This window comes from Trachurus trachurus (assembly GCF_905171665.1).
Source record: "Trachurus trachurus genome assembly, chromosome: 22".
NCBI classification, from domain to species: Eukaryota; Metazoa; Chordata; class Actinopteri; order Carangiformes; family Carangidae; genus Trachurus; species Trachurus trachurus.
The window spans coordinates 22,782,534-22,797,946 of NC_139907.1; the positions used below are offsets into that span (position 1 = coordinate 22,782,534).

A 15,413-nucleotide genomic window follows, 5' to 3' on the forward strand; every position below is an offset into this window, starting at 1 on the left:
AGGAAGGTTAGGGGAAGTGCAGGAGGGGGTTGCAGCATCTGAGTTGACAGGAAGGTTAGTACTGTTGCAAGGGCAGACAAAGAATGAATGAATCATCTGTGATAAAAAACAAAAAGGCATTTCTTCAAATTATTGTTCATTTTAATTTCATGAATTGTAGTTTTTTGTAATAACTATAAAGCCACTCATGTGAATCATCAGCACTTTAAAGAGCAGGTCAAGAACTGTCATTAGTATGTGTCAAGTGGAGACAATTTATTTGGTGAACTCGTACTCTTCAAAACTAACAATCTGTGGATCTAAAATGAAGGTAACTGATGCTACAAAGTGGAGGTGGTTAAAAAAAAAAAGACATCAAAATGCTTCCAGTCTACAATATGTAGAAATGGAAAGCAAACCCCTCCATAACACACAAAGTTAACCTCTACAGACGGCTTCCAAAGAAAGCCAATGCTGACAAAACTGGACAGAACTGCGGGATTGAACATGAACAGGAGCCTGATGAATGCTGGCAGCTCATTCACTGGTGAAACCAGATTAAATATGTTTGAATCAGATGAGGTCCAGTATGTTTGGAGTGGACCTGGCCAGGATCACTACAAAGACTGCACAGTGCCAGCAGCGAAACATCGGAGTTGGAGTGAACTGAGATGAGGTTGCATGAGAGCCAAATGTGTTGGACAGATCATAGGTATGAAGATCATTCTGTGAATGTGACTTTGTATATTTAAGTACAGAATAAAAGCAGAATAGGAACTCTCCCAAATACACTGTGATAATCACCTGAGTTTTGAAAGAAACAATGAGGGAAAGCTGTGACTCTGCCAAGTTTGTCTTTGACTTGAATCCAGAAGAACAGCCTGAGAGGAGAGCAAACAACCCCCTGCAAACTGTATTAATAACCTAGGCTATGATCAGTACCATTACTGCCAAATATATGAAAATAATAAATACTTTACAGCTTTGGAAACCTTTGCTACAGTCTTCGGTGTAAATGTCTTATTGTTTCAGTGTGAAATCCAGAGCGACCAGGCTGTGTTCAGAGTCCGAGTCCGGCCTGAGAAACATCCTCCAGGATCCGCTGCTGGTCTTTGCCCAGTGGAGCCACATGGTCTCTCAGGTGCTGCAGGCCTCTGCTGAGGTCAGCGACTTCTCCCACATTGCCATGCTCGTCCAGAACATAGAGGTAAAATGCACACCAACACACACACACACACACACACACACACACACACACACACACACACACACACACACACACACACACACACACACACACACACACACACACACACACACACACACACACACACACACACACACACACACACACACACACACCACACAGACCAGATATTTCATAAGACAGAGATGTAGGAATCTTCACAAAGTTTTTGGTGCAGACAGGAAGTAATTGGAGCAAAATGATTTTTAAAAAAGTGAAGGTCAGGCAGGTAACATATTCATCAGTACGTTTTTGTCAACCTTGACTTTCTCATTGCTGAGAGAAAATCTCTGCATTCACCTGTTAACATTCATTTGTGTTACCATGGTTACTTAGCAGCTGCTTATCATTATATGAATGGCTTCTTTGATATTCAAAAGGAACAGATTATTTAACAGCATTGTTGCCACTGAATTCATGTTTCAGTTGCAGATGCAATATATTTTTATTTTTATTCACAGTATGGCAAACCAATTAACACAAGATGTGTGAGACAAAGAAGCATTTTACAATGTATACTGTATATGATTTAATAATATATTATAAAATGAATAAACTAATAGATCACGTAAAATCATACAGGTGAGTTTAAAATGTTTCAATTATGTTATGTAGAGGTGATTTTTATGGAGACAGCTTCTTTAAGTTTTCCATGTCAGTTTTATCAGAGTCTCCTGGCTTAGATACAACAGCTAGATATCTAAATTCATCCATTGTAAAAAGCAGTTTAGTTATTGACTATCATAAATTGAACTGTAGATCAGTGAATTCTGCATAAATTAACAATTTTATTCGAAGTAATAATGATTAAAAAATGGCCAATGGAGCAACTGAACCACTGAGCTCTGTTCACCCAATAATCACTGTGGTCTAATCTATTGACGGCCTTATTTTCATTATACTAATGTCTGAGCAACATTAAGACCTGCCCAACACGTCTGATATTTCATGTACGAGCTCTTGCTAAACAGAAAAAAACATGATAAACAGTGAGATCATGTCTCTGTTTCAGATATAATGGAACGTGTTTCCACTGTTGTTTTTGTTTGTTCTCAGCAGGAGCCTTGATATACTCCGATTTCTGTTGCATCAAATCTAACCAGTACAGTCAGGAGAATGATCAGAGGACACCTTTATTTTGTGTTGAACTCTCGAATAAAACAATAAGTAACAATGTCATTTAATACATGAGCTGGATGTGGAGGAATGCCTCTTAGGGAAAGAAACACAAAGAAAACCAGAGGGAGGGGAACAGGGCAGGTCAGTAAATTTTCTCTGAAAACAGAAAGATTTATGACTTTCTAATTCCGAGTCTACAGTAGAATAAATTTCAAAGTCAAAGTCCGTGTAAGAGTTGCATCACTGTGGCAGGACTGTAGTACAGCCATAAAAATTCTCTATGAAGTTCTCTATGAAGATCTGAATGAAGAAACTGGATCTCAAAAACTGTGTGTGGGGAACAAACCTAGTAAATATCTGGCAGTGGCACAGCTGCTTAAACCACACAAACCCACAATACAGCAGGGATAAGGGATCCGGGAGGGAGAAGACACTTTGACAGGGAATATATTAATTCTGTCTTTGCATCATTTTACAAGTCTTTATATTAATCTGAGAATAACAGCGCCAGAGAGGAAGTCGACAAGCTCTTCTCTAAATTAAATTGCCACAGTGACAGAGGAACAGTGGAGATCTGAGGCTAAACCCGTTCACAAGAGAGGAAGTCACTCGGTGGAAAAGCCCCTGGTACACACGGGTTTCTGCCCAGAAATTGTAGCTACATTTTCAATTCCATCTTCGATTTACCAGAAATTAGTGCCAATTTTACAAAATAAAGCTCCAGCTTCTTCTTGGCCTGCGTTAACCCATTAATGTTGATGCAAAGATTAGATTTGAGGTCTTGACTCCGAGGCTTGAAGCGCTAATATCAGTGCTAATAAAAGCTGATCAAACAGGCTTTATCAAAGGCAAGAGTTTCTTTCATAACATCAGGCCCTTGAACATAATGCAGCTAACCAGTGATAATGATTTTCAGAGTTTAGTGTCTTTGAATTCATTACCAGGGTGTGAGGGGGTTGAACGTAGGGAATTTCAAGTAGATACAGATGTTGTGTAGAGCAGTAAGTCTTGCTGCTCACATCCTGCTCCATCAGAGTGGACCCTGCCCCTTGATCCTCTTTTGTTAAGCAGAGCTCATTAGATTGCCCCCAGTGAATAGAGGTTTTATAGTTTAAGGCACAGTGCATACAATTATGCAGATTATGTCCTCCTATGCCAAGTCCAGACTGATACTGCCATCCATTATGTGTTTGAATATATAGTTTAGACGCATATCGGGTTTGAAGATGAACTGTGCAGGATCTTTACCTTAACTATGCTACATTTTCACCTTAATGAAACAGCTTTGGAGTAACTTGTAACGTGTTACAGGGAGAATGGAGGCTCTCTGCCTTCCACGTAGCATCTCCTGGCCGCTGCAGAGGTATAGATCCATTAGTGCCTCTTGGTGGAGCCCCTTCTCACTCAGTGAGACCTAAATGGATAAAATCACAGCAACCTCTGAGGGTCATGCTGACTCACAGGTGTTTTAGACAAGTCCTCCACTCGCTATCGAGACGATGATATATGATGTGAGTGAGGACATCTACTGTACTGTTTGTAAGTCTTGGTGTGTGTAGGGTATATGACCTATGTCTGAAACTTGGAACAGACCTGCCTCACCACCCTGAGCAGGTACAGTACAGTAGATGTCCTCACTCCCCTGATCTGTTCTATCGGTCTATGGCAGATCTCAACGGAACACTTTATAATAAGCACACACTATTAAGCATTAGTTAAGCATTGAATTCTGAATTCATCATTTATAACACATGAATACTTATTAGTATGTAGTTTATAAACACAATTAAAAATGTTTTAATCATCCTTGATGTATTTATAAACTACATACTAATGAGTATTCATGCATTATAAATGAAGAATTCAGTATTAATGCTTAACTAATGCTTAATAGTGTCTAGTTATTATAAAGTGTTACCCAAGAATGTATTAAATGACTACCCCTTTTTGCCAATGTTATGAGCACTCTGAATACAAGGAACAATATTAAGACTAGCTTGTAGAGGCTAAACAATCTAGACATTCTTTAACAGCCCATGCCAAGGAGATTATTTTTTTTATGTTTATGAAGCCTTTGGTTTATTATATTGAATTGTTCTACAGATAAAAATTGAAAGCAATTATAGATAACTTCCTAGAGTGTAAGGTAGGGGAGTGTATCTGGGCACCAATTGTACAGAATAAAAAAACACTCACAGTTCTGAGGTCTCAGATGAAAATATTGTACAGACTTAGTTAGATATCATGCTTGAGAGGCTCTGAAGTCTCTTAATAATAATACATTGAAATCAGAAATGAACATGTGTGTACATATGCTTTGGAAATGTGCAGAGATGTTGGGTGTTCCCTTACATCGATCTATGGGATGTGTATGTCTGAGCATCTCTGTGCAGCCCTATGGATTTCTGTTCTAAATGTTGTGACACATTCTACCTGTGTGTCTGTCAGCTGACATGCAGCTCCTGTGATTTGCATGTTGCACTTGAAAATATTGGGATTCTGGTAACGCTTCAATGAATTGTGCTGCTGCAGAGAGCTACATACTGACGGTTTTCTTCACTTCTGTCCACCGTGTTAGCGTCTCCTGAAAGACAGTGTCCAGCTGCAGGAGCGTTTCAGTCTGCTGCAGGTGAAGGGGGACCTGCTGGACTCCGTGTTTGGCCCTGAGAGGGCTGACGGTCTGCAGGGCGAGCTGAGTACCGCCATCAAGAACAGAGAGCTGCTGCACACTCAGCTGCTTCAGAGGAAAAGCAGGCTACAGGTACAAGCATAATGTGATGCATCTGCTTTCACCGGATCTGACATCTGAATAATATATACATATGTTGTATGAGGCGAAATAATAGAAGCTTTGAAACGAGGAACATGAATGAATGAGGTCTGTTGTTCGACAGACAATCAGCAGCCCCCAGAAACAGCTCAGGCTGCTCTGAATGTCCTTTCACCTGTTTGATTGGCTGCTTTTAATGTTCTGCAAATGGTGTTTACAAAATTATGAATAATACAAGTGATTTTTCCTTTGAAGAAATGTTATTATGTGTTGTGTTGCTGTCAGTTACAGCTCAGAGAGAGAAATCTGAATGAGGACATAACAAAAAATAAGGTTTAATTGGAGAAAAATGAAGAGACAAGATGGAAACAAAATCACAACAAGTCTAAAATATGGAGGTTAGAAAAAAAAACTACCTAAACTCAATTCAAAGAGTTCTACTGTTGACACAGACACAGAGAGAAAAGCACAGAGACTGATCAATATTATTGATGAATAAAGAGACAGTGCTCACACATTCCCTGTCCTCGGATACAGAGTCAGACTAAACCATTTTGTAGAACAAAGGACATAGAGATGGACATTGATCGGTTGATCACTTATGATTATTACCAAGAGCAAACAGCCAGGAGACACATGGTACCTACAGGTGTTTGCTATGGTGTAACTGTGCTGAGACACAATAAAGTCTCATAAAGATCCAGACCAGGTGCAGGATTTAATGAGGAGAGCAGAGGCTTCTCCAACCAATAATAAGAGTTTATTCATTTCTCATCACATAATCAATACCATGAGTAACACATGACGGGCAGGGTGCGATCAGATCAGTCTCTGCATCCCTGAAACCTACAGTTATTTAGCCTATAATGTAGTGGGAGGTGGGATTTACACACTCAGTAACTGGTTGACTTAACCTAAACTCATAAGTGTAAAGTGATCCTGGCATAGAGAGAGGCTTCTGTCCTGTGTATATACAATGTATAAAACACAGAATATGCATACATATGTAAAGTATACCAAACATAAAATATAATTATACTTGATTAAATACAGCTATGAAATAAATCCCACATGAATGAATTTGTTAGTATATGCATAAAATATAAATTCATATACAGTATACTATATGTTCTTGTTGCTTTGGTCTGGATCTGTGATATATAATATATATGTGATATAGAAATATAGATATAAAGAAATTAATAAATGTGGAAATAAAAAACATGATTCCCCTGAAACCCCTAACCCCTGCCATTTTAAAATATGAATCAGTTTATTTCTTATTATACTTTATTTATTTCTTCACCCATTTTTATATTGATTTGTACCAGATTTATTTATTTACTCACTTGTATATTTGTATTTACTTTTCTTTATATCCTTTCATATTGCATTTATTACTTTATTTATTTGGGGATTTATATCATAGCTGTGCTTATTTACTTATTGACCCCCTCTTATAACACAGCTGTAAAGATGGAGAGGAGAAAGAAAAAAGCGACTGATGATGTCGCGTGTCAGCACACTCTGCTGCTTCCTCACCCGTCACCTCTGCTCATGTTAAAGACAGCAAAGCTAAATGGTGGACATTTAACAAAGAGAAATGGTCCCTCACCTTTTCCAACTCGTGACCTCGTGATATCTTAAAAATGTCGGCGGCCCACATCTGACCCCGCAGGGATTCAGAGGCTAAATGCTTTCTTAAAGCACTTTTTATTTCAGTGCTGAAGTGAAAGCAGGTAAACATGTGGGAGGCTCACCTTTATTCTGTTCTTTGATGGAGTGAGATTACCTGTGGGTTCACCTTGTCTCCACTCTGTTTTTAACTCTTCTTTACCAGCTATCCATTTAGATACTCTACTTTTTTGCCATGCTATACTTTTCCTATCTCAGCAACGATCAAATATAATAAGTCTTTTACTGTCCGAAAAGATATATAGATTGTTTCTCCAATTTAGCTTTTTGTTGATTTGTTGATCATTTGACCAGTGGTTTGGTTGTGTATCTCTCTGACACGCCGATCAAAAGCCGATCTGTTTGAAACAGGGGTGTTTTGCCGTCATCAGTGAACAACACATGTGAATAATGACTGACAGTAGGCAACAGGAAACATCCGAAAATAATGCCACAGAGTTGACACATTAATATGTCCCTCCACTCCACTGGAGGGGAAACTGTAAATCAAACTTATCACATGAAGCAAAGTGTGACAAAGAGCTGTAGTGTAGAAACTAAATGAGCTCCTTGTGCAGAACTCGCTTCACTGCAGCTGTTTTAACACTTGTACACACTTGTGACAACAACACCTCTGTGTCTCTCTCCCTCAGGCTTTAATCTCAAGAACCAAGGACTTTACTGGCGCCTTCGAGTCGATTCGCTCTAAAATGTCCCGTCTCCAAGACCAAATGATGGCAGCAGATGGCCTCCAGCCTGACATCCTGGCCAAGAAGAGTCAGTCAGACCAGTTCAGGGTGAGTTAACTTCCAGCTCAGACCGGTCTGCTGGAGACTGTTATATCGTAGCCTCGAGCAGACTGAGCACAAGGAAACTTCTACAGAGTCAAAGGAGGGAAAAAGGAGAGAAATCTGATTCCAGTTCATGAGATTTGTTGGATTGAACCTTCTGTATAAGAGGAGAAACCCGATCCAATGTTTCCACAGTTTTGTTTTCAAAAACATTAGTGTTTCATTCCCTTCACTTCATTTCAGTTCACACACAGATTAAAAACCAGATTTAAGAGTCAGGTGATCAGTCAATGTGAACGCTGTGGCGGAGAGTTTGATTTTTCCATTATAGAGTATAATCATACTGGATACGGTGTCTGCCATCAAAAGATGAGTTCTTTTTAAATTATGCCATACAGTATGAAGTCTTATGAACTTTCACTTTCATGTCGCCCGAGGCTGAAATTTGGAGCCTAACCTCCTGTGGTCTCTGTGTGTCCTCAGGTAATCCAGAAGGACCTGGAGGACTGTGAAGCCCACATCACAGCCCTGGAGACCCTGGTCTCGTCCAGTCAGAGCAACAGGACTCAGTTTGAGAGGCTCTATGCCAACTGGAGATTTCTCTACAAAGTGGTCAGGGTAAGACAGATCCTTCTCAATACAACTTGTCCTAATGAAGGCTTCACCCAGGAGTCTTTGTACTGTATTTCATTGTTTTGTTTTGGTCTCATCATTCAGAAGCAGGAAGTCATTTCATCAGGCTAAATATTTGAATTGTGCAGCCAAAGCATTAATCAATTCCTCTTTATCTCTCTGGGGTCTAGATCACATGACGTCTTCAAAGTGTTGTAAAAACTAAACTAGGGCACCTGGAGCGCTGCTGTCAACTTCACTTGAAAGTGCAGATTTGAAACACTCTCCCATTTTTTATTTGACTTTGATAGACCGTATAAAACCAGAGATATTATGGTTTTAACTTGATAGTAAAAACAACATTTAATCAGGGTGTGGGATGGAAGGGGCAGGCGTTGCATTTCTTTCCATATATTCGGTAAAAAGTGGTCAAATCAGCTGATACTATACTGTATGTGATGAATATACCAGAGATGTCTACATGTACGTGGATCAGGGTGGTATATTTATTTCAATTCAGATTTGTGGGCCCAATGTGTAAATAAAGTAGGTTAAAGTGAAAAAAAGATCATATAGATGAAGTTGTGCTGAAAAAAAGATACCAAGCATGGGCATGTTTACATTTTTTTTATGTGGTATATAGATTGATTGATTGATTGATTGATTGATTGATTGATTGATTGATTGATTGATTGATTGATTGATTGATTGATTGATTGATTGATTGATTGATTAGTCTTTATTTAGAACATATTAAAAAAAAAAGTCATATAGAATAAGTAACACATTATAGTGTCCTAAAGAACAAGTCCCATATTTAAGTCAATAAACAAAGACTTAAACAAGCTTTTCAGTCCCCACCCCTTTATCACTACTCCATCATTCCATAATCAATAAAACCATATGTATATACTATATACGTATATATAAAGACAAAACCAAAAGTATTCAAAAATGGCCAAAATAGGCTCAGATCCCTTTGGTTTAATATAAGATTCAGTCATGCATTTCATTAACACATTCAGACTTAGAATGAACAATTGTACTTGTTCCTCTTTCTTGCTAAAGGAAGACGTTTATCAGCTTTAATTCAAATCTGTCTGGAGACAAATGAGGCTTAAAAGATGTGGCATGAGTGCAACTTCAAGTGCTAATCAGAAGGCGTTGGCTTCATGTGCAGCAGCAGCAATAGTAGATAACATGGATTGTAAATTACCAGGTGTGGTGATGAATATATTCTGATATTTCTCACAGTCTTTCCTCCTCACCAAGTTTGCATGTTCTCCTCATACTGTACCTGCGGGCGTTTCCTCTGGGTACTCCATTAAGCTTTTGTAGTAGTTTTTTTTTTCTTCCCCTACTCTGGTTCTGTCAGTCTTACTACCAACATTCTGCCTGCACGTACACATGAACATGCATGGGCGCTATTTAATTTAGCAATCTAGTATCCATGCTCCATTGATACAGTGGTGTAGTATTTTTTTAAAAGGGTAGGAGGCAAGTGGAAATGGTGAGAGGTTGCAACTCTGATTTTATATAACTCTGACTCTAACAGAGCCAGAGGATAAACTGTCTCCTTCAATGTCATATCATCATATCGCCTTAGTGTTTTCTAGGTCCTCCTGTAAACCTGCAGAGTAGCACAGTCTCTAAGAGCACAAATAGCATCAACACTCGCGCACCAGACAAGAGAATATAGCATTGAGAAATATCCATAAAGCTATTATTGTCATACTCTATCACGCACGTACATGCGCCAGAGAGTTACTTCACTTTTGGCGACGCTCTGCTACTATTGTTCTGAAAATTTGGAAACGTTTGCCATCCTATTGATTATTGTACATTGTTTGCAGGCAAAGGTGGATGAGAGTGAGGACAACATCACAGATCACGAGAGCTTCCATGAGAGCCACCTGAACATGGAGAAGTGGCTGATGATCATGAAGCAGAAGCTGGAGTCCTTCCGCAGCCCCGCAGGAGTGTGGAGCATAGAGGGCCGTCAGCATGAAGCTCAGGTGTGTTAGCGCGTATCCCTGCGCCTCCATGCTCACTATGATCGGTCCGGATGTATCGAAGGGTTTTGTTGAACACCAAGATGTGAGAGAATTGTTTTATTCTACCAATTAAGCTAGGGACTCATGCACTACACGATTTTTATTTTACCAATGATTCACAGTTGGATCTAGTCCGCACCAGTCGGTACTAGTTTGGGGACAGTCGGCATGGCGAGTTGGCGCAGAAATCTGTTAGTGTGTGATGGGGAACACACTCAAATTGGTAAGTGGCATGTGGCAAGTTAGACTTTTTTTGAGCCGATTCTGGAGGCAGTCAGGTAAACGAGTCACAAGTTAAAGGGATAGTTTCACATTTTGGTAAATTGGCCCATTCCCATAATCCCTATAGTCATAGGAGTAGGTTCTTTAATTGTCGGTGCAAGCTATTTTTAGAACAGCGGAGCAGAACCGCGAGCTGCTCAGAGCTACGCTACGGAGGCTAATGGGATTTATTGGTTTCCCTCATCAAACTCATCAAATACATTATCCAACAACTCCAAAACGCTCTGGTGGACAAATTCTGACCTGCACATTCACCACGCTATAAGATAAACATAATGTTGAACTATTCCTTTAACTCAACTAACCACACCTATGGAAATCACTACACACTACACTCTTAAACTGTCACTCCCACAAGAGTTTTTTGCGAAAATTGGGTGCGTTCAGCAGGCTTCAGTTGGTTTGACAAATAGTGTAGTCCGTGCTCCCTCATCTGGTGCAGTCGTTAAGTGTGTCATAAAAATCTGCTGAAGCCAGACGGTTAGTGTGTACTCCAAGTCTTTTTTAAATCGGCAACAACTGTGAAAATCCAATAGTGTGTCCCCAGCTTTAGTAGAAAAGTTGTACCAGCACCTCGTTCCAACCAGCCTCTATTAGAAGTACAGTATCATATATATCATATCCATCCTCCTTATGAGCACCCAGTCAGGCGAACTCTTATCATGGTCAGGACGACTTGATAAAAGTGTGAAGTACCAATTTACTAGGATGAGAAATGATAGGATCATTATAGCCTGATAGCTTGGATTAGTTATGAGATGAGCTCTGAGAGTCCAGAATGAGAGAATATATAAATAATGTTTTTCTGTTGGATAAAACCGGTGCCTGTGTGTGTTTCATTGTGATGTATTAGTCATGCTGAGCAAATTTCAGGGCTCTGCGAGTTGATTTTGAAGGAAGGGAAATGAAGTGAATCCAATGAGCCCTGGAATGCAGAAATTCATTTGCATGGACCAGGGAAATGGTTTTCAGAAATGTCATTTTGCATGCTCATAAAATTCACCTGGACGGTGAAGGTGCAAAATCACTGGTGTTGGTGCCCTAACTCATGCTGAAGAGGTGAGGTCTTGTGAGTGCGTTTCTGTCTTAGTCTCCTTGTGTTATCCGCTGTTAATTAGGAGCCCAGGGAACATGCTGGTCTCATTTGTAGCGAGGCAGTCCGGACCTGCAGGTGTCGGGGGGTTCATCCTGGACCCATCCAGCTCATCACTCCGTTCAAATCCGTGCTCTTGATTTAATACCAGTGACATGATTGGTCCTGTCCACCAGCTCTGTAAAAGAGCTGCTGGCAGCTCACAGTGACCGCAGTCTTGGCCTCAGTCATGAATTTTAATGGGAAGACCACAGAGACTCTTTATAATTACACTCTTCATTACTACACTGACCTGGCTGCCAGTCTAATCACCGGCATGAGCCGAGACTCTTCACCTCTGCATCTCATTAACTGGGGGCGTTGTTGAATATGGCTGTAAGAGAGATTAGGCTGCACTCTGTTAAACCATGTGGTGGATATCGAATACACAGAGGAGTGCCTTGGAAAGTTTCAAGAGTTCCGATTTTTATGAATAAAAAACCAAAGCAGGATTTCATTCCGACTAAATTACACTGTTGCTTGAGTGTGTTTGTCCACTTTTAAACGGCAGTTGACGTTTGAATGCGTACACTTCACCTCAGACAGGAAATGATATGTTGGAGCTTGACAGAAACATTTATCCTCTTATCAAGCAGCAAGTGAATGTCAAAATAGATGCGGGTTGAAAAGCCCTGGGCGTGCCTGTGGTTTAAAGCCTCACAGCTGATGCTTCTTAGCAGCGTGTTGCCTGATCTAGTAACACAACTTTACTCATTAATTATGATGGCAGTTTCTCCAATGTCAGTGATCCACTGATCGTCACAGCCTATAAATAAGATTAGAAACCCTTTACAGTTGGTCAAAAGTTTAGTGGTACTGATCATGTTGGATGAGTGCTACCTGGTCGGGCACCAAAGTATTACAACCCTAAGAACTTATATCTCATGTCAGAGTTTTCCTTCTCTGCTTTTAGCATGCTTTGGAGATTAAGTTTGATTAAAGCAGAAGTGAGTGATCCGGTCGTTTTCGCTAATGCTGCGTTCCAGGCAGGCTTTTGAAATCGTAAATTACAGCTTCAAGTCACAACTTACGACTTTGTAGCGTTCCAGGCAACCCACTCGTGTTTTTCCGACCTGTTTTACCGGTGAAAGTCACTATAACGGCCACTCGTAACTTCTGACCGGTGAACTCGTACCAGATCGAACTGGTACCACTTCACGGTCGGAAAAATACGAGTTTCCTTGAACGCACCATAACAGTCCTCGTCGCTACGTCACCACATTCACGGCGTTCCTTGGCTGCACACACAGCCCTGCATGCCGTTCTCTCTCCTCATTGGATAAAAACTGTAGGATACGATAAATGTTTTCTCTTCGGCTCAGAGCAGAGCAGAGGGACTGAGAGACCCGTGTTTCAGTCCAAACACTCTATGTAAGTGATTGCTGTCGGAAGATATAACTATTTAAGACTTATATTAACACAAATATATCACTCACTTCTGCTTTAATATGGATCATTTATTTTATTGGATTGATTAGACGATAATATTGGTTGAAATGCCTTGTCTCTAGACTGACCTTCCTATTTCCTTTGCTCAATGCCCAAACCTAAAGTCTTTGTCATCAAATCGTGGTTTTTGTTTTCATAAATATTATGCACTAGACTCAGAATAATCAATACCTGATAAAAGTGAAAGCCTGTACCTGCGCATGTTGTGTTTTACACAGCTTTACCATCCTATAAGCTAACCCAGTGTGCTCTCTGTAGCCGAGTGGCAGAGTAAAGGCTTAATGATCATAAGGTCATGGGTTCGATTCCTGCCTCAGTCATTTCACTGTAATTTCCCAGATTGGGATCAATAAAGTATATCTATCTATCTCAACAGGGAATGAGCCATTTTGCATTTACTCTTTAGTTTGGGTGCAGATCGACATCATATTCGGTATTATTTGGTCTAATCTTAACACCTTTGCGATGCTAAATTGCAAAAGTCCAAAACAGTCCAAACTCAGATTAAGATGATATTCATATACTTATACCAAACACTCCAACCAATTGCATAAAACATACAATAAAATCAGACAGTGATGGTAGCAAGGTGCTGGTCTGACCGTCAAGAGCAGGACATGAGGAACCAAACCTGGCACCAGGCCACTGCCACAGCTTTAATATTCTGAAAATGATCATGTATTCATGCCTTCATACTGATGAGGCTTCTGTCTAATTTTCATTAATTGTATATCTTGCCTGTGTTCACAGAGAGCTCTGGGAGAGTTCCCAGAGAAGGAGCTCCAATTGCAGCAGATGGAGGTCCAGGGTCAGCTGGTTTTGGAGAGGACTTCAGAGGAGGGACAGATCCACATTCGAGGAGACATGAAGCGGCTACGAGAGTCCTGGTTGGCCCTCTACAACATGAGTCTCAATCTTCACAGGTAGCTGAGAGATCGGGACAAGAGGGTTGGTGTTCTCAGTCTGTGATGGTTTGACTGCTCATTCTGCAGCAGCTGCTGTTTATTAGCAGCAGGGTCGGTCTTCTCTCTGTGTTAAAAATGTTATCAGTGACTCATTACACATTGCTCACTGAGAAACTAATTACATTGCACCCGCCTGGTAGTTCACCCATACACAGTCTAAAGTCTGAGTCCTTGCTGCAGCTCACTGAGTTTGAGTACAGCCTGGACACTCAGATTCATGCCCTAATTAGCATAAACAGAAACCTTAAAGCAGAAGTAAGCGATCCGGTCGTTTTGGCTAACTTCCTGTCAGCCGATGGAGTTAGCAGTCCCCGCCCTCGTCCCTACGTCACCACATTCACGCGCATCCCTTGGCTGCACACACAGAGAGGACCGCCCCTTTATGCCGTTCTCTCTCCTCATTGGATAAAGGTTGTAGGATACAAGGAAAGTTTTCTCCTCGGCTTACAGCAGAGCAGAGTGACTGACAGACCCGTGTTTCAGACCAAACACTCTATATAAGTGATTGCTGTCGGAAGATAGAACTATTTAAAGCAGAAGTAAGCGGAATATTTGTTTTAATATAAGTCTTAAATAGTTATATCTTCCGACGGCAATCACTTAATGTTTGGTCCGAAACACGTCACTCTGCTCTGCTGTAAGCCGAGGAGAAAACGTCTTGTATACTTCCTTGTATCCTACAAGCTTTATCCAATGAGGAGAGAGAACAGCATGAAGGGCTGTGTGTGCAGCCAAGGGATGCGTGTGAATGTGGTGACGTAGGGACGAGGACCAATAGATCCATGACGAGGGCGGGGGCTGCTAACTAACGAAGTTAGCCAAAACGACCAGATCGCTTACTTCTGCTTTAAGACTTATATTAACAAAAATATTCCGCTTACTTCTGCTTTAAAGAAAGTAAGTAATTCTATTAATATAAAGATAGAGTCTATAGGATTTTCCTAAAAACTAAATATATAGGATTATACAAAAGAAATCCTGCTAAACATTGCATCATCTGCTGGAGAGGTGAGCAGAGAGCTGCTGCAAAATAGAAAAGGGTGAAAGCCAGTGACTGGAGAGACTGTATGTGTGAATGTGATGTGTGATCCTGATCAAAAGTGCAGGAGGAGGATGGTGAATCAATCTTCCACTGACAGTAGCAGGAGGAATTGATTAACTCAAAGAGGCCGTCGTGAGATCTCATTGGTTTAAACAGATGAAATTTAGAGATGATTGAAGCTACTGTGGTGATTAGTCTCCGTTGTGATGTTCCTAAATGAGCTGTACAGGAAAAACCCTCCTAACTCACCAGGGAGCAGCGGATTTCTAGATAAGATACATAATGTATGAATTAGTCA

At 40.5% G+C, this 15,413-nt stretch overlaps 1 protein-coding gene across 1 annotated transcript in view; it reads left to right on the top strand.

Moving 5' to 3' along the window:
- syne3 (spectrin repeat containing, nuclear envelope family member 3) overlaps positions 1-15,413 on the top strand; it is a 64,009-nt gene that overhangs the window by 22,314 nt on the left and 26,282 nt on the right. Inside the window, exons 8-13 of the mRNA XM_083997614.1 lie at positions 1,012-1,186; positions 4,923-5,105; positions 7,442-7,585; positions 8,063-8,197; positions 10,045-10,206; positions 13,859-14,031. Of these exons, the coding sequence (XP_083853740.1) occupies positions 1,012-1,186; positions 4,923-5,105; positions 7,442-7,585; positions 8,063-8,197; positions 10,045-10,206; positions 13,859-14,031 (972 nt within the window). The remainder of the gene's footprint in view (positions 1-1,011; positions 1,187-4,922; positions 5,106-7,441; positions 7,586-8,062; positions 8,198-10,044; positions 10,207-13,858; positions 14,032-15,413) is intronic.